This window comes from Telopea speciosissima, chromosome 1 (assembly GCF_018873765.1).
Source record: "Telopea speciosissima isolate NSW1024214 ecotype Mountain lineage chromosome 1, Tspe_v1, whole genome shotgun sequence".
Taxonomy (NCBI): Eukaryota; Viridiplantae; Streptophyta; class Magnoliopsida; order Proteales; family Proteaceae; genus Telopea; species Telopea speciosissima.
Window position 1 is genome coordinate 81,556,681 of NC_057916.1, and position 26,455 is coordinate 81,583,135.

Below are 26,455 nucleotides of genomic sequence, written 5' to 3' on the forward strand. Positions count from 1 at the left end.
CCATAAACACTTAAGTATAAGGTTTGAAACAAAGTGGTTGCGGAGTGGTTTCATGCCAAAATTCCGCAACCACATGTAAATCCTAGGAAACCAGGGGTTCGGACAGCTTTTAGTCAAGGTCGGATGCGATGTGATTTAAAACAAACCGAGTGTAAATCCGACCTTCACAGTAATCCTTCTCGGGAAGGTAATTTCAGGGTGGTTTCTTGCGTGTCTGAACCCACATGTAAACCCTCACACCTTGGTCCAAAATCCGAAGGATTCCCTCCAAGGACCCCATTTCAAGTGGTTTTAAAGCACAAGGACTTCTAGGAAACTCCATCCTAAGCTCATTAGGGTCCAACCTTAAATCTCTCAAATGGCAATGAGAACCCTCACATTAGAGCTCATAATGGAGTGAAATAACTCCACCATAGCTTGGCTTTAAAGCTCCATCGACTCCCTAGGTTCCAAGAGAGATCTAGGTCAATCTCTCCCATTACCCAACCCCTTTTAAAATCCAAAATAGAAGAAGGAAGAAGGTTCAATAGCTTACCTACCCCAAGATGAGAGAGCTCCACGATTTATGGCCCAAGAGATGGGGTCTCCACCTTCCTCCAAGCCTCTCTCTCCTTCCTCTTTCTCTTCCTCCTCCTCTTTCTCTCCTCTTTCTCTCCTCCACGATTTAGGGTAGAAGAGAATGATGAAGGAGAAGTAATGTTCTCTCTCTCCCTCATGGACTCATTTATAATAAATGGGTATTTGGGTACCTCTAGTCAAATGGGTCATGAGGCTTAATGGGTCAACCCATTAGTTCTATGTGGATAAGTGGATGGAATAACCCATCATTGGGTCAATAGGTTAAATGGGCCTGCCCACAGCCTTAATTAGGGAAAAGCCCATTCTTAGATGGGTTCATATGAGATGGGTATAAGTCCCCAATGTACTTCCTAAAGGTACGGGGACCCGAACTTAAATTATTCCCTTCTCTCATGAAATAGCTCGAGCGGTTCAAGCCCGGACCCGCACTTGAGGTTACCAAGGAAGAATAATTAATAAGTCTTGAGGCTAGAACTTACTTTTCCCCTGTCATGGTTTATTACCCATGACCCGAGCACCGCCACGGCAATGCTAAGCTCATCACCGAACGAATTATCCAATCGAGGTGACGGTCCAGGATGCTCTCCCGAACTCCTCGCTCCGGGCTGGTACTTGGAGGGTAATCCGAAGTCGCCACAACGAACTTTCCCATCGGCGGTTGAGGAATCTTTCCTCCACAGCAAAACCGTCTTGTGGTCAACGATTTTGTAGCTAGGTTTGACCATCATGGAGAACAGGTCACCAGCATACATGGCAGCGGTATCTACACGTCACGAGAAGAAATGATATTTAATTATATCCTGGGGTACGGGTATAACACAGAGTGTTGGGCAATGTGCCCGAACACATAGGGCCGTTGGATGTGTGCTACACACTGTGTCACGCTACAGAAGAGCTCAACGCCTTGGCATTGGTATCATATTGGCCAATCCATATCGGTATTGCCGGAGACCAAAGTCAATAAAGGTGCTGATGATACTGATGTTGATCAAAAATAAATTTTCGAGAACCTTGGCCTACTTCTTTTAGAATAACAAGACCCATTTCTAGTCGTTTTTGTGTGGAAGCACTCGGATATCTAGAATCTAGACAGGAGTACAGGACAGGAGTGTGAACAAGCCCAGAGCTACCCTGAATGGTTTAAAATTTTGAGAATTGGATCAGTGAATCGATCGATTCAGATTGAAAATGGTCATGATTGATCCTAATTCGGATCAGAATCAACTGTGAACAAATCCGATTTTGGACCAGAATCGACTATGATGGAACTTAATTTCGACTTATCTGACACAGTAAATTCATGCCAAGGAACCCTAAAATTGTTGAATTTTCAAATCTAATGGCTGATTCCTAGCTTATTGGGAATAAACCAATCAATTCAATCCCTAATCCCATGTTTTGAGACAGGGCTGCCCAGTGCATATAAATATCTCTCTTCCTTAAAACAAAAGAGAGAGATAGACCAATGAGAGTGCTGACTTATGCTACACTCCCGAACAGAGTTCATTTTTTTCAAATTTATAGTTCTCTAAGATGGATTTTGTTTCATTTCATCTACATTTGGATGGGATCATGGGACTCTAAAGGCAGCGTCAGTACTTCATACGAGAGATTTATGACCCTCGAGAAACTTTCATTCTTCAATAAAGATTTTGTCACATATGGCTACTGTACCATCATCTGGTTGGTACTTGGTAGTGAAATTTACAATCTTTAAATGCATGTATGATTCTAAGGGAAGAGTTCTCTGAGGGAGCATGGACCCTGCATAGAAGCATCAACAGGATAAGCATTTCCATTTTTCATGGGGACATGACGAACATTTTGCCCCCCTGTGTCTAGCATAGGCGCTACACTCCCCCCCAAAAAACATTTCTTCATAATTCTATGTCAGAAGCATCAACATGATAAGCATTTCCATCTTTCATGGGGACATGGTCATCATTTTGCCCCCACTCTCTGTCTAGCATAGGCACTACACTCCCTCGAAGAAACATTTCTCCATAATTCTATGTACCCAATTCGACTCCTCTACTTCCGCCTGCCCCTACTGCCATGTGTGCCCCACACACAAGCAAGGTGGAATGTACCGCCTTACCCTTGCCCAAGCGCCTTGCCCGAGCGGGAGTGAGGTGATACTTTTCGCCGCGCTTGTGTGTGGGGGCGCACGGTAATACCGGGTAAGCGGAAGTAGAGGAATCGGATCCCTATGTATCACCATCCTTGTGCATTATTCTCCGTACACTACTATTTGTGTGTGTCCACTCTTTAGCACGGATGTCCCTCTCAATAACTTGTAAGACGGTATGGTTAAATTCTGCTCCTTAAATCCTTTATCATCTTTGTACGGAGGACACCTTGAGCTTTTCCATGACGAATCCAATTCCTAATAGCATTGTGCTATGGAAACACTTTGATAGGATCGTATTTTCTCATACCTTACGCGAGGGCAATTTCGTTGTAGATCGGCTCGCAGCTCATAGCGCAGCAATTCAGCATACCTTGTTTTGGAATTCTATCCCCCTTCCCTCTTTATTTGTGAAGCATTGTATTTAGACTCTTGTTCTTTTTTTGTCTTTCGTGGCTTTCATTCATAAATTGTAGGAAAAAAAAACGTTAATCGATGTTGTATGTGGACGTATATCTGTGCCTAGACACAACCGAAAGTGAGAAGACTACCACAGCCCCTAGAAAGATAGAAAGGTCCACGGATGTGGCGGTCTTTTTGTGCTGAACTGTGTCTGAATGCAGGTATACACACACACACCACCGGTTAGTGATGCTTTTCCCTAAATGGTATTATAAAAAGAAAAAAAAAAGGCTATATCTATCTATCGTTTTCTCTCTCTCCCAAAATCCTTTTTCTATGTGGCTTTCTTTACCCTCTCTGCACGCTCGTGGCAGGTGAAAAAGGAGGACACACTCACTCCTTTTTATAAGTGTTGCATGGTGAGAAAAAGAGGAGAGAGTCGGTCCCTCGTGGCCTGGGAACTGACCTTATTCTGTTTGAGGAGAAAAACCAAATATAAAGTATGGGCAAGAAATGGGGAACAGAGTTTAAATTTAAACTATGAAATGCTGAAGACAAGAGGAAAAACCAATCATAAGGTAAGAATTGAGTTCAACCAACACATTAGACATGCTCAGTCCAAAAGGCCCAAAATCCATCCAACCATTCAGATTGTCCACATCATTGCTTCACTTAAATTTTGCAGCCTTTTATCCTGTAAAGAGGCACTGAAATATTCTTGAATTTTACTAAAACAGAGTTGAAAGAGTAACTGTCATGGCAGTGGCATAATGATATACAGCAGAACCTTCCCCTATTGGCATTTGATCACTTAAGTGGAACAGAAACTTTTAGTTGCCAACTCAGCTGCCATGTATGGTAAACTTGTAATGATTCAAGAACAAGAATATTTTGTCAGAACCACCAACAAGACCTTGAGATTATACACATTCATTCCAAGAAACACAAGCATGCTATAAGGATTCAATATTCCATTTACTATATACTGAACTTTTAATACACTGTAGTAAGAATATACAATATAGAATGTTTCAGAGATCCCTGTCGATGGTGCAGCCTGGGTGCTTCAACCCAGTTCCCGTCGTTTCTTGAGATGTCGCTGAAGTCATACTCAAACAAGAACATTTTTTCAATATACACTACAAAATCTGTCAAATGTTGCCCAAAATGATTTGGAAGACTAGATCTGGAATGAGAACTGAGAAGCATCTTTGGTATATTACAACAATACCTATACCAAAATTTGTTTAGCATGTCAACAAATTCTCAAGATTCTGCCTCAAATCTCCAAGTGAGAGCAAGGGCAAAAGCTAGATAGTACTTCACCACAAGAAATGGAATGGATTTCATAAGCAGAGAGGATGAGATCTCAAAATAAGTTGGGTTTGGTGTTGAGGGGCATCCAAGGGATTGAATCAGGTCTCCTATTGCCAGTACTTGGAGTTTTGGAGGGGAGTTGAAAGCGATGTTATCCACACGGTGCTCATAGATCTTCCCATTTTTATCAAGCTTATACTCAGAAGTGCCATCAAAACGGCCATGGATCTCCCAGGGGACACGAGGAATGCCCTGGATAGTCCACCGGACCATTATAACACCCTCAAAAGGTTGCCCCATACTCAGGATGTCAACCCACAAAGCCTTAAACAATAGTTTACCATGGAACCGTAATGCCCAGAAAATTAATTTGTAATTCTCTTTGCCAACAAAAGTGTTGAGAGGATCTTTGAAGGCGATATCATCCCTGTGATCATGAGAGAGTACAATGTTAGAATTTTGAAACACAGAACAGAATAGCATATAAACGAGAAAGTATAGCACAGCATGGTGGAACCACTGTCCATGGTAGTTGTTCATCACACCTTGCTGCACAAGTTTGGTAGTGGAAAAATCCCAGACAAGTACTGTGGTGGTTCACAGTATATCACTTAATGTCACGCATTGCATGGAGTGGGTACCCACAATTGGATAGGTCTCACTAGCATGTTGTTTATACAGGAGTTGAAAGATCAATGAACTGCCACCATGCTCCTCTGATTCATCCTTTCAAGGAAAAACTGAACACACATATTCTATAGGCTTTTGTCTCGCTAGAAAGAAAAGTGATTTTGGAATAGGATTAAAAATTTCACTGGACTTGGCCTGTCCTCACCAATGTCCAAAATGGTATGGTGCATATCCACATTTACTTTGCTAATTTCTTAGAAAAAAAGCACCAAGAGAAGCCAATATTCCTGTCTCTCCAAGGCCAAAACTGGTGTCAAGTACACTGATTTGTATTCAGCCTGTTGTTTAAACTTTAACTGATGTAAAAATGCCCCAAGTAAGTTGGTGCTCTTAATTGTTTCTCAAACATAAATAAAAACCACCTGAACAACTACTCAACCAAGCTTTATTCCAACTATCTGTAATTATCCAATCCTATTCCACTTCAATAATTCATTTTAGATGGATTTGGCTATGTTTATGTTGGCTGCCAATCTGATATGAGACTCCTTTAACTGGATTTGGGACCAAAAATGCTAAAAACTAACACACTTACCATCTGACTCTCTGAGCCACACCCACTATATTAATTAAAAATTATAGCTAGATTCTCTCTCTAAACAAGGTTTGGATAAAAATGTACCAGAATCTTAATATGGCCCCATCAGCTTTATGTTAACCTGGGTCCCCTTGTCATCTAGGGGCCTATTATTTTACCAGTTTGCTTCATCCAAAAGCAATGGGAAAGAAACAATTGTTAGAAATCCTCAATGAAGCAAGAGTCAAACTACTTAAGCAAGAAACTATTCACAAGGGCCTTTACCTATACACTAGATTTATCATGTCATTCATATACTGAAACTGCTCGAGAAACAATACAAGTTGGATGAAGTATAACTTTCCATGATTGCTGAGTTAAAATAGCACCAGAGAAAGGATACTTTTCAAAAGATGATGGACTGAGAGCTAAGGGTCAATGATACAGGTGTTAGTATCGACGACAGTTACAAACATCTGACATTGCAGAATATTGAAAAATGAAGTGTCACCATCCCATAGGTTGGAAGATGTCCACCAATATAATTTCTAGAGGTTATAAGTGTGTTTTGTAGACCTTTTTGTTCCTTCCCTATTGATGATCCTATCTCCTCAGGTAGAGATGTTGAAACCGGAATGTCTGTTCAAAGAAAATTATAACTAAATGCAACAACAAAAGTTTGATCAAAGATGGTTATCAGTAGGATTTGTATAGTTGCAGATATTCAATTACTCCTCTCTCAGATTACAGGACTATCTTTGGTCTAATATTGGCAACTTCAAAATAAGCCATTCAATGACCAAATATAGTTTCCGCTACCCTTATTTATATAGCAGTCAAAGTTGAGACAGATTCCCATCACTTTTCTTTAGGACTTCTCCACGATAATGAAACTTACTCCTACTTAATCTTTATATCACTATACTTATTTCCAGTTACCAATCAAACAACTACAAATCCAACGTGATTTCAAACAATCATAAGAAATGCCGTTAAGGGAATGAATCTTTAAAATAATTTTATTTTTCGGAGAATTATTTTAGTTTGGAGTCTGAATTAATTTTAGTTATCTTTGAGTCAGTAGAAGTGCTCTTCTGATCAAATTTATGCATAACTAATGAGATTTCATGCTACTATGCTGCAGGTTTAGTTCTACACTCTCCTTATAGTAAGATGGTTGGGGCATAATGTTGGGAAATTCATTGGTATAATTGCAATAACTATTCTCTTATTCTTAATTTTCTATACATTTCAGTTAGATTTGGAAACATTATACCATCGACCACAGCCTTCCTCTTTCTCTATCAGAATTCTAGTTTCTCATCTCTGCCATAATCCAAACTTTCAAAACCCTAACTAATTGGAAGCTAGCATAGTGTCATGGATCTGGTCAGCACCCAAAAAGATGTACCTATTTGGGGGGGGGGGGGGGTTTCCCTTCCCCGTTTATATGCCCAAGACACCCCCAAGGGGTGGTCGATGTGGGAGTCTGCGAGGCTGTGATAACTCCCCCACGCAATCCCTAGGGCCTTGCCAGGGGGACCCACACATCTGTGTGGGCCTACACTGCAGTCCCTGCTCAATCCTAGCACCCTTGCTAAGGGGACCCATACCCCCGTGTGGGACCAACACTGAGTGCTCCCAAACCCACATCCCCAGCGCCCCTGGGTCAATTCTAATACCAAATGTCACAGGTCCAGTCCACACCCCAAAAGATGCACCTATTAGGGGGGTATTCCCTTCCTCACTTACATGCCCAAGGAACCTCCAAGTGATGGCCAATGTGGGATTGGCAGGGGATTCTGTGAGGCCATTACAACTGGCAACAAATAATCCATCCTATAAACCTGTTCAAATCCATCGATCACCATTAAAGCCTACTAAACTACCCATCTACTCCCATTTTCCAAACACCCTAGATTCCTACTGTTAGATAATCTTAGATATTCCCAAATTTCTGAAAACCTAAATACAATTCACTATTTGAGAAATCCAGAAAACCCTAACCATAGAAATTTACAATAAATGGAGACTCCCCCACTTCTCCGTCACCCATCTTTCTGGTTTTGAATTGCTTGCTCTCCTGAATAACATTGTCAACCCATGAAGCCCACTGAACCATGAAATTTCAATGGCTTGTACCACTCGAACTTTCTCTTTTCAGTAATGCATTATGAGGACCCATTCTTCAATCCTTACTAGTCTCATTTGCTATGCCTAATTTACTTATCGTTTGATTTTCAGCATGCATTTATTGACAAGTCCACTGCACGTAACATTTTCTGCCAATTACAAGCAGAAATTCACATAAGCAGATGTGATGAAAAGAGCCTAAACCTCCGAAAACCAAAAAGCATCCGTCAGCATGCCAACAATCCAGACATTACAACCAATGACTCGCATGGTTCTTAAACGCCATAGACTCGTATTCCTAGTTTCCAACCAATCAGATGATAGGCCAGAGCTTCCAAACAATGAAATTCTTCTAGGATCAACCACCAAAGAGTATCTAATTACTTACTAAAGCATAAGAATCGATTCTAGACAAAGACTTATCCAATCAATCATCAATCAAAGTTATCTGCGAAAGGTTGATAAACCGAAGAAAAAATTCAGACACGAAAATTCGATCAAAATCTTAGATACGTATCCAAACAAAATGCAGAAAAAGTGGAATAAAGTTGAACCTGTAAATATCGAAACAAAGCTCCCGGTAAAAGATCTCTCGCAAATCCTCTCTTAAAGTCCGAATAGCATATCCCAAATTGACGTAGTAATTCTGCTTCTCTTCAGCCTCTCTGTTCTGCTTCGTTACTGGAGCCGAGAATTGCCAAGATATACTTTCTTTGTTTTCGAAACCGGACACCTCCACAACCTCGCCATCCTTAGTGCCCGAACAGACCCCAACTCTAACTCCGGTAAACCTGATTCCGATCTTCCCTTTGTCCCTCAAGCTATTGGAGTTTCTACTACTGTTTCTAGGGTTTGTTTTAGAGTAAAGCTTGACCGAAATTCCATACCGGAAGCCAACGGAAAGAGAAGCAATACTCGACGAAGGAAAGAGAAGAGCCATCACCGTAACAGATCGATACTATATTGTTCTTGCGCTCCCAAAGACCGCGAACTTCAGAAGATCATTACGGAACGGAGACCCATTTTTGCCGCGAAACGCTGACGAGTTGCTAGATTTTTCGGGCTTAACGATGACTCATTATTAAGGACCTACCATCCAGTGCCAGGTCAGCACTTTTCGTCAAGAGAAAATCGATTTGGATAAGATTAGTTGGATTTTTGGCTTTAGAATTGCACAAAAAAGCAATTGAATAGGGACCGGGCCATCATAAAGGACGGGCTTAGCCTTAGATAGACACAGTGTGCGTTAGATTGCGATAGCAGGCGGTGTGTCCAGTCTTTTTCCTAAAAATATATGATTGGTGTCTTTTACAGGGGATTAAAATCCTCTGTAATTCCTATAACTTGTGCTGCGTTATCAGTTTGGGTTTGAGTGTATGACACGTGGAAGATGCTTCATTCAAAACTCGATTGACCTAATTCTGCACGTGTCGAGTTCTCAGGTCCAAATTGCAAGGTATTGTAAGATTAAGGCAATACAGAGGATTTTTTTGCCCTTTACAGCTTCATGGCCCTGGGCCTTAGTCTTATGAACCAGTAAAGCCCTATGGGCTGCAGCGTTTCTCCTTGACATATATCGGCCCATGTTGTAACCTTCAATTCAACACAAGTGTTTTACAGGATCAGTCGACCAGACTATCCACCACGGTCGGACCATTCAGACGTCTATCAACAGTTTTACTCTCTCTCTCTCTCTCTCTCTCTCTCTCTTGTTTTAATTCCCTTTCTTTTGTAGGGTTTTTGGAGGTAGAGGGGTCAGGGATGTTAAGAAAGTTGTAGGGGTGGTGAGGAAGATGCAAGGGTGAGGGAAGGGAGGGAGATGCAAGGAAAGGAATTGTTGAGGGAGAAGGCGGGGATGGGAGATGCTGAAGGCTGAAGGCTGAGGGCTGATGGCTGATATAGGCTGCTAGAGCAGAGGGGGAGGGGAGGGGAGGGTAGGGATCAAGGGTAATATAAGAATGGGAGAAAGAACGCTAACCAGTATTGTGCCTCAGCGTGTACTTGCAACCAAACACAGCCCAACACGAAAAGACTGACACACCCCTTGTCTTTTCCGCCTTTCCAGGGATGTGCCGATCTTTTCACAATGGGTTGTGTCTAGGTGCAGGTACACGCCGCGCCCTTTTATGGGTTAGCAACTTAGCATTCCTTTTTCCTATATAAGAATAGGGAGAATGTTCTCTGTGCCGCAGTGCAGCCTGCGCCCAGGCACATGGGCAGAGGGCTGGGTGGTCATTGCGCCCACCCCCATGTGCCTGGGCGTAGGCTGCGCTACGGCACAGAGAATAGCGCCTCATAAGAATATTGAAGTTCCAAGAGAGAAAAAAGAGGTTGAAGTTTACTCTCTTTTTTGTATTTTTTTTCTTTTTTAGATTTATGAAGGAATAAAAAAGAAGTTTGGGATAAGAATATTTGAGTAAATATAGGAGAAGTAAATTGAAATGATAAAATTTATCCAAAGGGACAAGATCTATATCCTCTACTGCCGGGCTGCCCCAACTTCCCTATTGTCGTAGACACAATAAGGTGTGAAATGACTGCCTTACCCCCACTCAGAAAGGAATAAGGCGGTCATTGCTCACCTTATTGTGTCTGTGGCAATAGGGAAATTGGGACAACTCAGCAGTAGAGGGATCCGACCCATAAACATATCACTATCGCAACAAACATAGGCTATCAAGATCGTAGTAGAGGTGGAATAGACAGTTGATTAGATCTAGTATGCATGGACGGTAGTTTGTATTAATAAAACCGTTGTGCCCCAAAGTTGGGGTACAACCCCTCTCCAATAGAGAAACCTTGGACTCAACCAATTCATTTTAATAGATTTTGAAAAAGAAAGGCTAAGGCAACCAAGGGGACAAAAAAAGTTTAGAGTTTAAGTTCATGCAATCAGACATGTTTTCAAACAAATTGAGGATCACATCCTCTGATTGTTGGCCTCTCGATTTATGATAACCACAATACTCTACAAATCAATGAGCTGATCTTCTCAGCCTTCTAAGATTTTTACAGCTAAAAGTGACTGAAGCAAAAGTAGTCTAACTCACGTTTTTTTTTTTTATATTGGATAAAACGAAAGAGTGCAAGAAACAATAGTAGGGCTGCACATCTATTAATTAGAAACCAGCAAAGACAAAGAACCCCTATTAGTATAGTAATAATTTCCAAAGCTGTTCACAGTTCACAACAAACCCAATCCTCACATAAGACGTCTACAGACCATACGGTAGTAAGCCAAAGTAAGTCCCCAGTAATATGTTATGTCTACCACAGCCTGAGCCTGGCCAACCCTTTAACATTGCCATCCTCAGTCTGCTAGGGTGTCTATTCAGTCCAGTCCAGGATGGATCAAAAATTAGTATACACCCAAATAAGTAAGGACACTCACCTAAAGGGTCCAAAAAGTAATTCTCTTCCTATACCTGTATCCTATCTGTAGATCAACCATAGATTGGTCAAATTGCATCCATAACATATGACATTCAATTCATTGAAAATCGAATCAGCTTTCAATGAACCAACATTACTTTATTTGGGCAAATTTTGACTTGAGACTTAATTCCAACTTCTAAGCTTATCACTATGCAGGTTTTCTTTGCACTCTAGGTGATTTTAGCACATGTCAGTATGTCACCATCCATGGATAATACACATATAGGAGCAACTTGTTTCTCTCTCAAGGCATTTCACCCTGAGGGGTTTCCCTCCAAACCCAGTTAATAGGGAATTTCCCATGGAGACTTGATTGAATCAAGTTAACCACAACTGAGAAACTAAACCGTTGCATCTATTAATCAGGTTAAAAGGACCCAGTAAATACAGTCACCAAAATGTGAATTCACTCAAAGTAAATATGGTACAAAGACCATGGATTTGCAGGAATCTAGGTAGAAACTTTACAAAACCCTCGAGGACTGATTAGATATTCAAATTAGATTCAGATCTGTATTATTAACATACTATTTACACAGTTTTAGGTAAATCGATTTTGAATAATAGAAGCTTCAAACTTCAACATTATACATCTTTATCATAAATCTTCTATAATGGATTTAGAAGTTTCTCAAACAATTAACTGGCACTTGTCCATATGCAATAACGTAGCTGGCAGGCTTCCATGCTTTGAACTGCAGTAGCACGAGTTTTGAGTCCAACCTTTATCATCCCAAACTTACTACACTTCTAATTCCATTCTACGGAGCATATGCAACACAGAAAAGGATGAATGTCACCGATCGAAAGTTACAATAGGTATGAGGGATGAAGCTTTCTAGATTTTATTATGAAATCTTGAAATTCAGGAAATAGCCTCTCCGCGAAAAGGGGGTAAGGCTGCATACATTATGACCCTCCCCAGACCTCACAGTGGCGGGAGCCTTGTGCACTGGGTACATCCCTTATGAAATCTTGAAATTAGAAAACAAAATCAAACAATATTTGTTTAGCTTAAGTAGGTAACTTTGCATTTTAATGCAAACAATTACAGCGAATGAAGTATTAACTGCTCAGGTAAGATTTGATTCAACCAATTGCATTGATCTAGTCAACTTACCAGGTTGGATTCAGTCAAGTGACATGAGACTAAGCCAGAATGGATAAACATCAAGGGTTTTGGCACTGAATTTACAAATCTCATATAACTTGTTATTTGCTCAATGTAATATACTTTGAATATGTTAACAAGGGTGAGCAGACTACAGGGTAAGCTACCAAGCAAAAACCCATCCTGTAATTGCTGGTTGGCAGTGAAAAATCAAAACACTAAAATCACCAATTCCATTATTATTTGGTCGAGTCTACACATTTCAACATGCATAGAAGGAAATATATTTAACATACATATGTACATTACATACATCACTAAAATCAACTAAAATAAAGTATTCTTAGCACAAGTAAACAAATCTCCTACCTTTACGCTTTTTTAGATAGTAGAGCATTACAAAAAGTATCAATGTCACACGATGGCAAAGGAAAAGTTTATGGACTCTTGTTGATAATTGGAACCTGGCAATGAGAAGTTCATCTCATTGAGGAATTCAGAACTTCAAAAGGAAACTGATTACAGTTTCCAACCACATCGACCTACATTTCTAAGGATTTGGGTTTCGCAAGTCAAAAATCAGTTTATTTTCCCTTTTTACTTTGAATTTTGTTCAGTTTTGCAACAGATGATTTGGTTCAGTAAGATTAAAATAAATTTTAAATGAATATTCTTTGTTTTCCTTTGACACTTCGCAACAATAACGACCAGTAAGAATAGGAGAAAACATTGTAAAGATAGATGCAAAAAAAGAGAGGGAAAAGTGCTGCAATATTAAGTTCTCTACAGTCAACATGTTTATTTATTTCTTAAGACAAGCAAAAGAATGGAAGCAAAAACAGACTATCGCATACGCAATAGAATCCAGGGAAACTATACCCAGTTTGATTTGCTTTGTGGCACTACCAGAGCATGCAGTGCAATATATTTCTGATCTAATGGCCCACATAAAACTGTTATCTATTAACTTACTTCCAACTGACGTATGTTTGCAACTAGATACATTACAACTTTATTATCTTCTGAGTTCAATGCCCAAGGAAGTCCAATTAACAAAGATTGATAGAGGAATCTAAATTCCTAGATAAGAAATCTATCACACGGTTTTAACTTTTAAGCGATTGAATTTGAAAAATTTTCAAGTGCAAAGCAGAAGAAGATTTTATTACATTCCAAAAAGATAACATATTAAACAGTAGACTTGAAAATCATAACTTCTCAGATTGAAGAAAAAAAAAAAGACAAGAACATTGGGTTGCAATATAAAAATGAAATCATTTTTAAATAATTCCATAAGAGCAATGCAAAAGCTGGTGATTTTGAACCCATTTTGAATCTAGCAGTAGCATTGCAAGGTGACCCAATTTAAAATGTAACATCAATTAAACTGAACAGAGAGTAATTCCCAACCTAGGCCAAACATACATAGATAATTCCACAATCCAAATAAGCATGCTAAACTAATGGAAGAGCACTTGTGATACTCAAACACAATAATAACATTCTTTATATCCAATCACAGATATAGACTTGAAAGGAAACTAAACAAGTCTGCAAACAAATGTATCGACATTGTAACCTCAATCTAGAAGCCGCAAGATCAAAATCTATGAATACCAGGATCAAAGAACAAATGATTGATGACTGCAAGCAATGACTAAGCTAGGGTCCTCCATCCATAGACACTGTTGGATGACCATCAGAAGACAACTATCAAGACAAAAAAAAAGTAGGCACATAACGTCACTTGTGTCAAATGACAGCAACAGTTGAGCCCAGTTAAGAATTGCAAAACCTCAACCATGAGTGTTAACTGCTTCCCAGACCAAATTCTTCGGAACAGGGCTTGTGAGGTCCCGAGCCTGAAGTGCAGCAGTCCTAAGAGTCCCAATGGTCATCTCATTAGCTTCCCAGAATGAAGCAATATTGTAAGGCAGATTGTGCTTCTTGCAAAGATCTTTCACAAAGGGTGAAATCTTCCTGAGATGACACCGAGGTAAGCGGGGGAACAAATGGTGCTCAACCTGAAACTGCAATCCTCCATGAAACCAATCCATCCATGATGAACATGAGATATTGAGCGTGCCCTTCGTCTGATTCTCAAACCAGTCATTCCCACAAGGAGGGCCCAAGTAGACGTCTGCTGAAAAATGGTTCAAGCAAAACTGAACATGTTGAATTCCAGTAACGGAGAAGCTTGCAATCACGAACATCACCCTCTCCCCCCAATTGGGAAGGCAGGAAACAAGTAGAGGAAACCAAATCCAGAAAACCAGGACCCCGGCAATCTCCTGACCTCTTTTAGGAACCCTCCGCTTAGAGATTAACAACGATATCGACTGGGCAAATAGATTAATCCGAGCAAAGCACATAACAGGGTAGAAAGTCAAATGCTGGTAACTCACCAGAAATCTAGCGACAGAATCAAAAGTCAGCTTCCTCTCATAGAAGCACGAAGTGAGCGAGTAAAAGAAGGTCGAAGATACACAAAAGAGGGGAATGTGCTGAAGATCGGGATCAAAATCCAGACTGTTGCAGGCAATGTGATGGGCATTATGGTTCCACTTCCACCAGGCAATGCTGATACCTGTAAGGCAATTTCCTGCAAGGATCTGCACAAACCGGTTGATACCAGGCCTCGCCATGACCTGGTAATGCCCAGAATCGTGCCCGATCCATCCGCTCTGAATCCAGAGAAACCCCATCAGCCCACCACAAATCAGGTGAACCCAGACATTCTTAGACAATAAGACACCACAAACACTGACGAAGAACAACACAGCCATAACACAAAGCGTAAATAAGGTGATATGCCCTTTTCTGTCGAACAAACCCAGTTTAGAGAACTCCGAAACAAGTCTTCTGTAATCCTTGGAGACCTCAGAAACCTGATAATCTTTCAAGTGACCAACAAAGAACCGATCTAGATATTGCCAAGCAGAGCCAGGATGATAAGCAACGAAGGCATCGGTAACATCCTGACCAGCGAGATTTAAAAGCGGATGTTCACCGCCCGGGTGATCTTTACCCCAATCCGAGACGTCGTAAACCTTCCCTTGTATCGAGATCCACAGATCTCCCCGTTTGTTATGTTTTCCGAGCTCATCTGGTGAGATGTACCTCCTGATGTCAGCCATGAATGCGAACCCAGAAGAAGATAAATAAGAGAACTTTCACACTAGGAAGAACTCCAACACCCCAAAAGAAATAGGAATGGCAGTCTTCGCTCTATCTCTTCCTTTCACCGTCGAGAAAGGAAAATATGCAAGCTATGACTGTCATGGAGCACTGCACTAGCAGAGGTATGAAGAACAAGTTTTTTTTCCTTTCCCTCCTCATTGTTTAGCTAATTTGTCGGAGATTATATAGGGGAGTGGTAGTGATTACAGCGAAGCAGAGGAAGTAGACGACAAAGAAGCGCCACAAAAGCCGTTTTAAAAGCCAGAGAAATCTGGACTGGCCAATTAGGAAGTGGGAAAGATAAGTCACTCACGTGGCGTTATTTTAGAATCTTGAGTTCAATAGATGCCGAATCTCTAACGTCAGATTAGAATCCAATTAATGTAGGACGGCACCAATCTATCCTAGGTGGCCATTTAGCTGTTTTCCAGTTTTCCCCAAAACCGAATCATTTAACACCCTTATTGGGGCGTATCCCCATCCCCACCCTCTATTTGGCTATCCCTCTATTAAAAAAGAATGCTGACTGCACAACCTGCGCTTAGACACATGAGCCTCTCATCCCTTGTGAAATCAATTTGTTGAATTGTGATTGTTTATGAAGATCATGGATCAAGAGATCAAAATTGGCAGTAGAATTAGTTGCCATCGATTCCAAACAAGAATCGACTTAAAATCCTGTTTAAATCGGATTTGAATCGATTAGAATCGAAATCAATAATCTTGGTCGTATCTAGTCCCTTTTTCTAAAACCCTAAAGAATGGGTTTCATTGTTTTATTTTTTATTTTTTTTGGTGGTGAGGTAGAGAAGTAGAGATGGGTTTCAAATTTTGAATCCATATTAGTAGGAGGTTTCATAAGTTAATTTCTAAAACCCTAAAGAAGATGGGTTTCAAATTTATTTTGGGAAGGTGGGGTAGAGATGGGTTTCAAATTTTGAATCCATATTAGTAGGAGGTTACATAAGTTAATTATGTGGACCATGGTGACTTCTTGGAGAGAGAATTTCTTTTTTTTTTTTGCCTTTTGGGTACACTGGATCCATTACTAGCCTGCAACAAAACGAAGGAACACATAAGAGTCGAATATTCATTCATTTATGAATTGCATATAATAAGAGGGCAAAAATATCAAAGTCTGTCTCCAAGATCCCACGTTCTCATAGATCGTGTTGGAATCCTAAAATACTTAACAATTCATGCGAGGAATCTTTTAGTTCTTCTTTCCTAACGTTGGCACTGACTGGCAAGTGATCGAGTTGTTGTGCTTATGACTTCATTACCTAACCCCTTACCTACGAGTCTACAATGTTAGTACCGAGTATGACCCCAGAGTCAACTAGCCTGTATGTGTCTAAGTGTGTGTGTGGGAGAGAGGGAGAGATTCCTTCATTTAAGGTGTCAATTGGTGCGGGTATTGTGACTCGCCATCAACGGGACTCCACACCCCATACACTACTATAAAAGAATACACCACCTTTATCGAACTCTATTGAATAATCATTATTCATCCTGTTTGCTCAGGATATCTAATTATTTGAGAGCCCTAGGCAGGACTACGGTTTTCCTGGTGCCTTTTCCACTATTTTGTCTATACCAATGCTTTGTCGAATATCGACTCAATATAGGTATCTCATACCGAATTTTTTTTGATACATACCAAAATTCAAAATCAGAAGAGAAATAATAAAGAAAATAGAGAGGATTTTGGTTTATGGACAAAGTCGACGTCTTGGATTGGGTGAGGAAACCTATTTCATCTCTTTAGAGATATTTTATGAATTCAAAAGTCTTCTCTTTCTTAATACTGACTCCTATCATATTGGATTACAATTAGTTATAGAATAATTTCATGCATCCTCTCCTCCACGACTCTATCCCACTTTCATTATTCTATAACTTCTATTAACTCTTTCCATTGCGCCACATCTACTTAACCACTTACATAGTTACATAGTTACATAGTTCACACTAGGTTATATTAAATACTTATAACTACTTACATTATTCAAATCAGAATACTCACATACATAATGGGCACATAACAAGTTGGGATTTGCAGCCGGATTTAGATTGGGTTCAGCCAATTCGATTTGATTTCATTGTGGATTGGTTCAAGTTGGTCGGATTCTATCTGAACCCTACATATTCAGATTAGATCACCAGCTAAAAAATGGCAAAAATCGAGATTGATCGATTTCAATTCGTACCGAATATTTTGCTCATTCGATTCTAAGGGGATTCTAAGAGTGCGTTTAGTAGCAGTCGAAGCAGTGTTACGAGCAGTTCTTTTGTTCAAAAAGAAGCGAAAAATATGAAAAAGTGTTTGGATTATCGGTTCGTTTTTATTCTTTAAAGACCGAACCGGGCATTTTGAAGTAAAGAGCGTTCTTCTGAGACCGTCTTGGAGGCGGTCGCAAAGAACAAAGAACAAATCGAGAAGGCTATCGAGCAAAACCCGTGACTTCACAATCGAAAGAAAGCATGGCTGCGAGAAGAGGAGGGAAGGAAGAGAAGGGAAACGCTCGAACCACTGCAGTACAATGGTTTCTCTCTCTCGCTCTCTCCTTCACGCTCTCTCTTCCTTTCTCTGTGTATCTTCCTCTCTCATCCTCTCTTTCTCTCTCTGTCTCGCTCGCTCTCTCCCTGTCTCACTCTCTATCTCGCTATCTCTGTCTCTCTTTGCTCGTTCTTTCCCTCACGCTCTCTCTATCTTCGTCAATAGGACTTTGTTGCAATTGATATGGAATTGGGTTCATTGGATTCAGACGCTTGAGAAAGAAACTTGCAAAGAGGAGGGGAAGAGAAGGGGAAACGAAGGAGACCACCCATAAGAGAACCTGCAGGTACCATGCCCTCTATCTCTCTCTCGCTCTCTCCCTCTCTCCCTCACGTCTCTCTGTCTCTCGTCTCGCTCTCTCTCCCTCTCTCACTCTCTATCTCGCTATCTCTCTGTCTCTCTCTGCCCGTCTCTCTCTGTCTCATTCTTTTTCTCTCTCTCTCTCTCTCTCTCTCTCTCTCTCGATCGTTGTTTTGTGATGATCGACCGGTCTGAATTTTTTCCTCCCATGTGTCTCGGGAATTGGATCTACATCCCTAAAATTTGAAGGATTCAGCCGAAAGGTATGATTATGGATTTGTTGAGAAAATTGATTTTTCGATGCGGATTTTTAAGAATGGATGTTAGGGATTTTGGGGATTTTATTCATACATCTTGTGATTTTACGGTTTGTTTTTAGGTATGGATGTATGGGTATAATGGATTTTGGGGATTTTATTATCTTTGAGTCATTCCGATTCTTTTGCTTTTGCGTCTTTCTTCTTTCTTTCTCTGTGATGATTTTATTATCTCTCTGTCTCGTTCTTTCCCTCACTTCATTTTTTTGTCTCGGGATTTGGAGCAACAACTTGAAGGATTCTGCGTGATCCTCTCTACCACGACCTTGCGCCATCGAAGTGTGAAGGTGACTCTCTCTCTCCCTCTCTCTGTAAGGTAGCGGATCTGTAGCTCTCTGCTCTCTCTTTGTAATGGTGTTTACTCGATTTAGTTGGGTTTTTTTCTCTCTCTATTTACTGAATAGAAATTGCTTTGTATTCTTGATTTTGAATAAATTTTGAATAAATTTTGTATCCGATTTTCTTCCTTATGATTTTATCCTTCTATGGTAATGCATGAGAATCAGTGTTCTTCTCTATTTGCTTTTTTATTTCTTCAAAAAAAAAGAACATTTAAATTTTTTGAGCAGATGATCTCTTGATTATGTTGTAAGTTGAGATTGTGGGTCTCTGTTGTTGATGGAATGCATGGAGTTTCGAGTTGGATATTACATTGTATAATCTATCTTTCCTTGTTTGTTTTGGTGAACTCTGTTGGATATGAAAAGTAAACTTACTATGCATGGGTTTATGTTGGTCTGCTTCATAAAATTCGTATAATAAAATGCTATAAGCTCATCTCATTACTATACTAGAATGAAATCCTTATTGCTTACATCCTGCTATTTATGTGCTTCTTTTTGGTTAAATTTTATGGTAGATGATACCTCACAGGTGTCTTCAAGTTCATAATGTTGGATCTGCGGTCCTACATAAAAAGCTGTGGAAGCCTTTATATCCAGGCTAACACGGCTGTTATTCTTATAAATGCCCTTACTTTATATCATCACTAATGTATGTATATGTGTGTCTGCATGGAGCATGTGTCTCTTATTGTTCTGACTCAGGAATTGCTTTTATTTTTCTATTTTTTATTTTATGAATTCCTCTATTTTTACCACTCAAGATTTACAAAATTTAATCTTCTACATTAAATGTTGAAGGACTTGGGAAAGGTGGGAAGTAAAGTGGGACCCTGTCACATTATAACCCTCCAAATGGTATCCACTATAAAGAAAACTGTCTGTGTGTGTGTGTGTGTGTGTGTGTGTCTAATGTCAGATTGGAGGGCCTTCTTTCTCAATGGTCTCTAAGAGAGAGGGTTTTAAGAAAAGAGAGAGTTTTATTGGCTTGGGAGAAAGTGGTTGCAAGTTTATTGGTTGTACTGAACTTGGGTTTTGGGATGAGACGATGAGTCCTTGAGAGGAGTGAGATGTTGTGATCTTATTGACCAAATCCTGGGGATAGGAGTGTCATGTCACTCTCCTGCTCTCATCCTCAAATTCTTGCCATGAGAGGAGACCACATATAATTCTCGAATTCAAATGTTTGAGAGCATATTCTAAAGAAAACCACTCCATGGGTTAAGATTAAAAGGAAAGAGTAACCTACCAAGCTGTTGTTGGAAAGCTTTGGAGGAATCCTAGTTATGTTAACTTAAAAAAAAATTTTGAAACCAGTAAACTAAAATAGCACAAGTCCAGCCATTATTATGGACTAACAAACCAGGAGGGTAAATTTTAAATTTCAACACATGACCAGAATAATGATTGAAGTCATATGTTCATATTGAAACTCAAACCAGACCCTATGCAGGTCAGATTATATAAGAAATTGTTGGGGTTCTATATAAGAAATTGTTGGGGTTCATGTGTTGGGCCTATGACCAAAACATGGCCTGGCCTCCCCTCCTCCCCCCCAACCATAAAAAACCCCGAGCTCACTAGAGGGAGACACCTTCCGATTGCTAATTTTATTACAAGAGAATGGTGAGTAGCAATTCCATTTTCGGGGCTATGATCAACCCATCTAAGTAGAGTTGTCTTGATTAGATTGATGTCAACGAGATAGTCTTTCATACGGCAAATGAATTCTACATGACTCCTTGCCTAATAGATGATTTCGAATTATAGGGTGTGATGGATCCATCTTGTTAGGCAAGGTGCCACCATCATTAGTGATTTCGAATTATAGGGTTGTGATGGATCCATTACATTTACAAGCTGACCAGATTGTATGTTTTTGCACGTATAGAGTGGTGGTCCTAGTGGAAGTACCACCTTACAACAAAAAAAAATAGCTGGGAAGTACTACTGGGAAGAACAAAGTAAATTAATTAACAATACTTTATCCTGTGTCCCCTAATCAATGAGTACTTGATGGGTCTTTAGCTCAAATTGGTAGAGCACTTGACCATGTTCCAAGGGGATGGTGGTTCGAATCCACGAGGCCCAATTTTTATTCAACTGTTCATAGCATTGTCGGTTATGACACTAATCCACATAAGAACCCAATTTTAATGGTATTTTCTAAATTTAGTATATTTTTATAATTACTTTGGTTATGTTAATGAGATATTTTAATTTTATGCCAAGGTTGGTAAGAGAGAAAAGAGTTTTACAAGTATTTATTGGTGTAATTTAGAAGGAAATGGCAATTTTGTAATTAACATCAAATAGGGAAGAACGGTTTTACCAAACGCCATTTTCGTTCGAGCGGCGTTCTTGAGACCGTTACCAAACAGTCATTTTTGGTCTCGAACGCCGTTCTAAACAAAGAACGCAAAGAACGTTCTTAGTCAAGAACACCCGTTCTTTGTTGAGACATTTACCAAACGTACCCTAAGAATAATGTAATGGGCACTTCCGATATTCATATAAGAAGACGTCAATATGGTATTCTAGTGGTGAGTTTCTTTTCACTTCGTTGAAAAACTTTTGCCCTTTTTTTGTCTTTTTTGGGTATTGAAAACTAAGAGAGCTCATGAACCCTCAAGACAAGACCAATCGATGCTCTCCCCTCAACACTATAGGGATCCCTTCGAATGTGCATTCAAAGCTAATTCAGACCCTACAAGCCAATGTAAGCGAGGAAAAGGAATTAAAAGAATATCTTAATCCATAAATTTTCTTTTGAAGAAGAGCGGTATTGGTGGCCGGGTGGACACCCATGATAGTCCACCTAGGACAAAAAAAGATGGTTGGATGCCTAGATTTGTCACGTGGTAGATATATGGAACCAAGAGAGATGTATAAATATACACAGAGTAGATGACTGATTGAATTTGAAACTGAAATCTGATATGTGCCTAGTTAGTATATTTCTTAGATATCCAACAATTAGAATTGTCATGTCACTCATCCGCGTGACAAAATAAGATCGAAACTTCATTTTTTTTTCCATGGGATAGATCTCCCAAACATCTTAGTGATTCTGTTTCCATCAATTGAATGTGATATATGCATGGAGTACCTAAAAAAAGAATTATTAGGAAGCAAAAACAAAAAAAAGTCACATGCATATTGGATATTATCTTGCTTTTCAATCACCTTATTTATGCTTTCAAAGGAGAAAACTTCGCAACGTCATATGAATTTTCTATTATTTGTCTTTCTTGTTACAAATATGTGGGTCCCATGTGAATGATATCAGACAACCATTGGTGTGGACCGTGTGGAGTTCTCATTCTTTCCACACCGGCATTTTAGAGAACCCTCCTTGCAATTATTCATATGTATGACTTTTTTTGGTAAATATTCATATGCATGACTTTATAGGAGCCTGAATCTGCTCTTCCAGCTGGTTAAACACCCATCTTTTAAGCATCCCCAAGAACGTGCCAAATGAGTGACATTTCAAAATAAAGTAATACCAATTGACCCACCAATCCCCCTTTAGGGCTCGACTGTAATAAGTTTTGTAATTACTACTCGGGATAAAAAAAAAGTCACTACTTGATCATGTAGCACTTACATAGACCAATGAGAGTGTGCATAGAGGCATCAATATGAATTTTTTTTTATTATTTCACAAGGAATGGGATAGTAAATTTGCACGTTCCTATGTCTGGGCTATTCTGACCAAGTTTGGTATGATCATCGAGGTTAATAATATCAGTATCAGGATTTGTATTAGTTGACTGATACATATTGGCTGTATAGGTTATATTGGACGGTTTTGACCTCAATTGTAATAGAGAAATTGTTTTTTAGACATATTTGCCCTTAATAAGAATTGTTCAATCAATACGGGGTTGACTTGTCATGAGTTTAGATGGGCAAAGAAGGCTTGGCATAGGAATCTTGACCCTTATTAAATCTCTAGTTTACATAAATGGAGAATGAAAACTCTATGAAGGATAAGCTCATAAGAAAACGCATGCTTTATGCAATTGTAACATTGGAACCACAATCAACAGAAAAATTCAGAATCATGCAGAATCAATTGTAATATTAATGTTGATTTAATATTTATTGGGAAAAAGAACACTAAGTGGTCGCGTGATTCCTGCACCTAGACACAAAACTGCATGAATATACCGCTCAACTGTCAATGAACTAAAAAATCTCATTCGGTCAAATGCTCATGCATGCACTCTTATTGACCCTGAGTTGGTGCAGGCACTACACCACTAGACAATGATCTCTTGCTCATATTTAATAAATGATGCTTCTTCTTGTCATCAAAATGATAGAAATGAGAAGTTGAAATATTCTTTTGATTACAACTTATTATATTCCCAAAAGTAATTTAAGGTTGGGGTAAATAAGGGTTTGAAACAAGAAGTTGAAATATTTTTTGATTGCCCCTTGTTCTACTCCCAAAATTTATTTAAGTTACGGGTAATAACTGTTTTCAAAATTTGAAATTATATCATCATTAAAAGCACACATTTTTAAAGTACATATGTGAAATGAAATGATTTATCCTCATTAAAAAAAAAAACTGAATGTGTATATAGCAGAAAAGTAATGTTACGACTTTATTTTCCACCAACTTTGATTACAACAGGATTTTCCCTTTAACAAATTAATTTGTAACTTTTCTTGAAGGGAGGGGGATCGTTGCATGTCCACGTGGTCTTGTACACCAGCACGGGGGCTAATGAGAATGCACGCAAGGGCATCCAACAAGGGTGGGATTTTTCATTCACAGGTTGTGATGTCTATTTCACCCTTCATGTGTTTGGGCACAAGCTGCATGTGACTACATGCAGCTTGACAACCTTCTTTTTTCTTTCTGGAATTAGTAAATTGGGAATACATTCTGAAATAAGAAAGTAGAGAATAATCGGGTTTCCAAATGTATTCTAAACCCAAAATCTATTCCTATAATGCATACCAAAAACAACCTAAATTTAAATTTATTGAAAAGATATGGAAAATATACCAAGAATACCTAGACAAACTTAGTTGTAGGGCTACAACAGGGTCGGGTTGGGTTGGGCTTTATAAAACCCTAGCCCAACCCTGAGTCCCCTTAGCTAGGCCCAAGCCCGACCCGACCCTAACTCAGGACCTGAAAAATCCAACCCTGACCTGCCCGCAAGGTCGGGCTGGGCTGACCCTTGTTGGACCTGAACATGGGGAGGGGGGAAGGAAATGCATGGGCTGGTATGGGCCAGGAAGAAAATTAACAATTTTACGTAAAATAACACTATAATAAAATGTATTATATCACTTATTATCATCGTATACAATATATTATATAACAAAATGTGGGTGATGTTTAAAGTTTATAATATAAATATTATATCAATATACATTTTATAGTATAACTTAAAATAAGGTCGGGCCAGGCCGAGCCAGTCTTAGTCCAAGGCCTCAACCCTGGCCCGACCCGACCTTGACTCAGGGTCAGAAATTTCCAACCTTGACTCGTCCTCAGGGCCAAATATCTCAACCCGGCCAAGCCCTGTTCGGGCTGACTGGGCCAAACTTGCACCCCTACTTAGCTGGATACTTTTACTTTTTTTTTTGGGGTGAAAAAACTGGATACTTGAACATCTCAAAAAATTGGAAAGCTGGAATCTCCAAATAGTCAGGTTCCTTATTCTAGGACGCATAAGGTTCAACATGGATATCTGGAGACCCAGTGGCTGTTGATTGATAATCTATTTTCCTGGGACAACCTGAATTTGAAGGGATGTACTATTCTACATAATTATAAGTTGCTAATCCTTTTAAATGTGGACCAATTTCATAGGTGGCATTGGTGTTTTTTTTTTTTTTTGATGAAAACAAAATATCTATAAATTAAAAAGAAAGAAAGGTTTGTACATCATATAAGAAGGGATGTATAGTAGTTCTATTTCTAAGACAAAAAGGGGTTAAGGATTGTAGTGGCTTAGACCATTGGATTTTTTTGTACACAAAAGTTACAGTTGAGAAGTTTGTAGTTACTTCATCTAATTCAAAGAAAAAAGGGGTTAGGTTCCAGGGGATATACATATTCCCTTGAGGATTCAATAGGTCCTTTAGTCTATAGTTATTGAACCATATTTCTTTGAGATGGATTCCATCCTTCCAAGCGTGTTTCCACCCCTGCAAAATTTCGATTAGCTCAGCCTCCATTTTGTCAGTTGAACCTGAAAATCCTGCAGATGTTAAAATACTTTGGCCATCTAGCAAAAAGCAATATGCCCAACCCGTTAAGCCTAGTGAAGGTTCAAAAAGGCCTACAAAACATAAAGCAGGGAATTGCAAATCATAGTTAGATATATCAAGAAGTGTTGAGTCAGTTTGATTACATATATTGTGGTCACATAGAGATGAATCAGACATAGGTGGATGTAAATTTAGATCGAAAAGTCATCTGAAAGTATTTTTGATAACAAAGAGGGGGTCAGCTATTGCTAGACCACGAATTACTTTGTTTCTTAAAAGCCAAATAAAATAACATGTTATTGCAACAACAGAGAAGAACCAGGTAGCAGTTGGTCTATCTAGGGCTTTAGATTCGAGGAGGGAAGCACAAAGCTGTGCCAGAGAAGAGCTGTTAAGATGCTCTGATCTCAGTCCGAGGGGTCCGAAAGCCCTGATACGCTTAGTCCATTCACAAGATAGAAAAAGATGTCAGTGGGATTCATCACAAGCACCACAGAAAACACATGTAGGCTCGATCGGCATCCACTTTGAGAGAGTGGCCTTGATAGCTAAACCTGTATTTAAAACACGCCAAAAGAGCATTTTAAATTTTGGATGTATCTTAATTTTCCAGAAAAATCGTAGGTGGCATTGGTGTTGTTGCCCTCTAAAAAGGAATAAAAAAATAAGAGAGGGGTTGGTCAATCCAGTTGAAATAGAATACCTATTACCAAAAAAAAAAAAGAAGAAATAGAATATCTATGGAGTATATGAACTGAATTTGACACAAACTTTTGGAGAACTTAACCCCGTAAATCATCTTACAAGGTGAGGGTATTCAAGACCATATCAATCCACACCAAATCCCCCTTGTTATTGGTGTGGGATCAGTCCTATATGACTAATATGTGGTCGTAATACTTGAGCATGTTTCTAAACTAATGTCTATGGCAGCCTATTCTATATCAGGTATCCTTTCTAAGTGGCTCCCCCTCTGCTCCAGGGTCTCTATCTAGTGGCAAGTAGCCCTTTCCTAGAGGCTTCATTTTGGCACCAGGTTGCCTCTTCTGCCCGAGGGTTATGTTAGAGGATCGGCTGCTCTCTAAATCGACATCCACGACAACCCACATCGGATCATGTAGCCCTTGCTAAGCGACTCCACTTTCCTCTAAAGTCTTTGTTTGACGGCAAGTAGTCCTTTCCTAACTGCTTCACTCTGGCAC

General features: G+C 39.5%; 2 protein-coding genes and 1 long non-coding RNA gene across 3 annotated transcripts; all 3 read right to left on the bottom strand.

Annotated features, from left to right (window-relative positions):
- Window positions 1-312: 312 nt before the first annotated feature.
- On the bottom strand, window positions 313-15,600 carry LOC122648701. The gene is made up of 3 exons (XR_006331121.1): window positions 15,484-15,600; window positions 11,670-11,683; window positions 313-323 (listed from the first exon to the last, which is right to left on the bottom strand). It is a non-coding gene; the product is annotated as an uncharacterized LOC122648701 (long non-coding RNA).
- LOC122648700 lies at window positions 4,064-8,822 on the bottom strand. The gene is made up of 2 exons (XM_043841924.1): window positions 8,321-8,822; window positions 4,064-4,853 (listed from the first exon to the last, which is right to left on the bottom strand). Exons 1-2 carry the CDS (start codon window positions 8,704-8,706, stop codon window positions 4,376-4,378), a joined length of 864 nt encoding a protein of 287 aa, XP_043697859.1. The 5' UTR covers window positions 8,707-8,822; the 3' UTR covers window positions 4,064-4,375.
- Window positions 13,675-25,194, bottom strand: LOC122648698 (acyl-lipid (9-3)-desaturase-like). Its single transcript, XM_043841921.1, has 2 exons — window positions 25,189-25,194; window positions 13,675-15,482 (listed from the first exon to the last, which is right to left on the bottom strand). The coding sequence occupies exon 2, from the start codon at window positions 15,447-15,449 to the stop codon at window positions 14,109-14,111; it is 1,341 nt and encodes a 446-aa protein (XP_043697856.1). The 5' UTR covers window positions 15,450-15,482; window positions 25,189-25,194; the 3' UTR covers window positions 13,675-14,108.
- Between the last annotated feature and the right edge of the window lie 1,261 nt (window positions 25,195-26,455).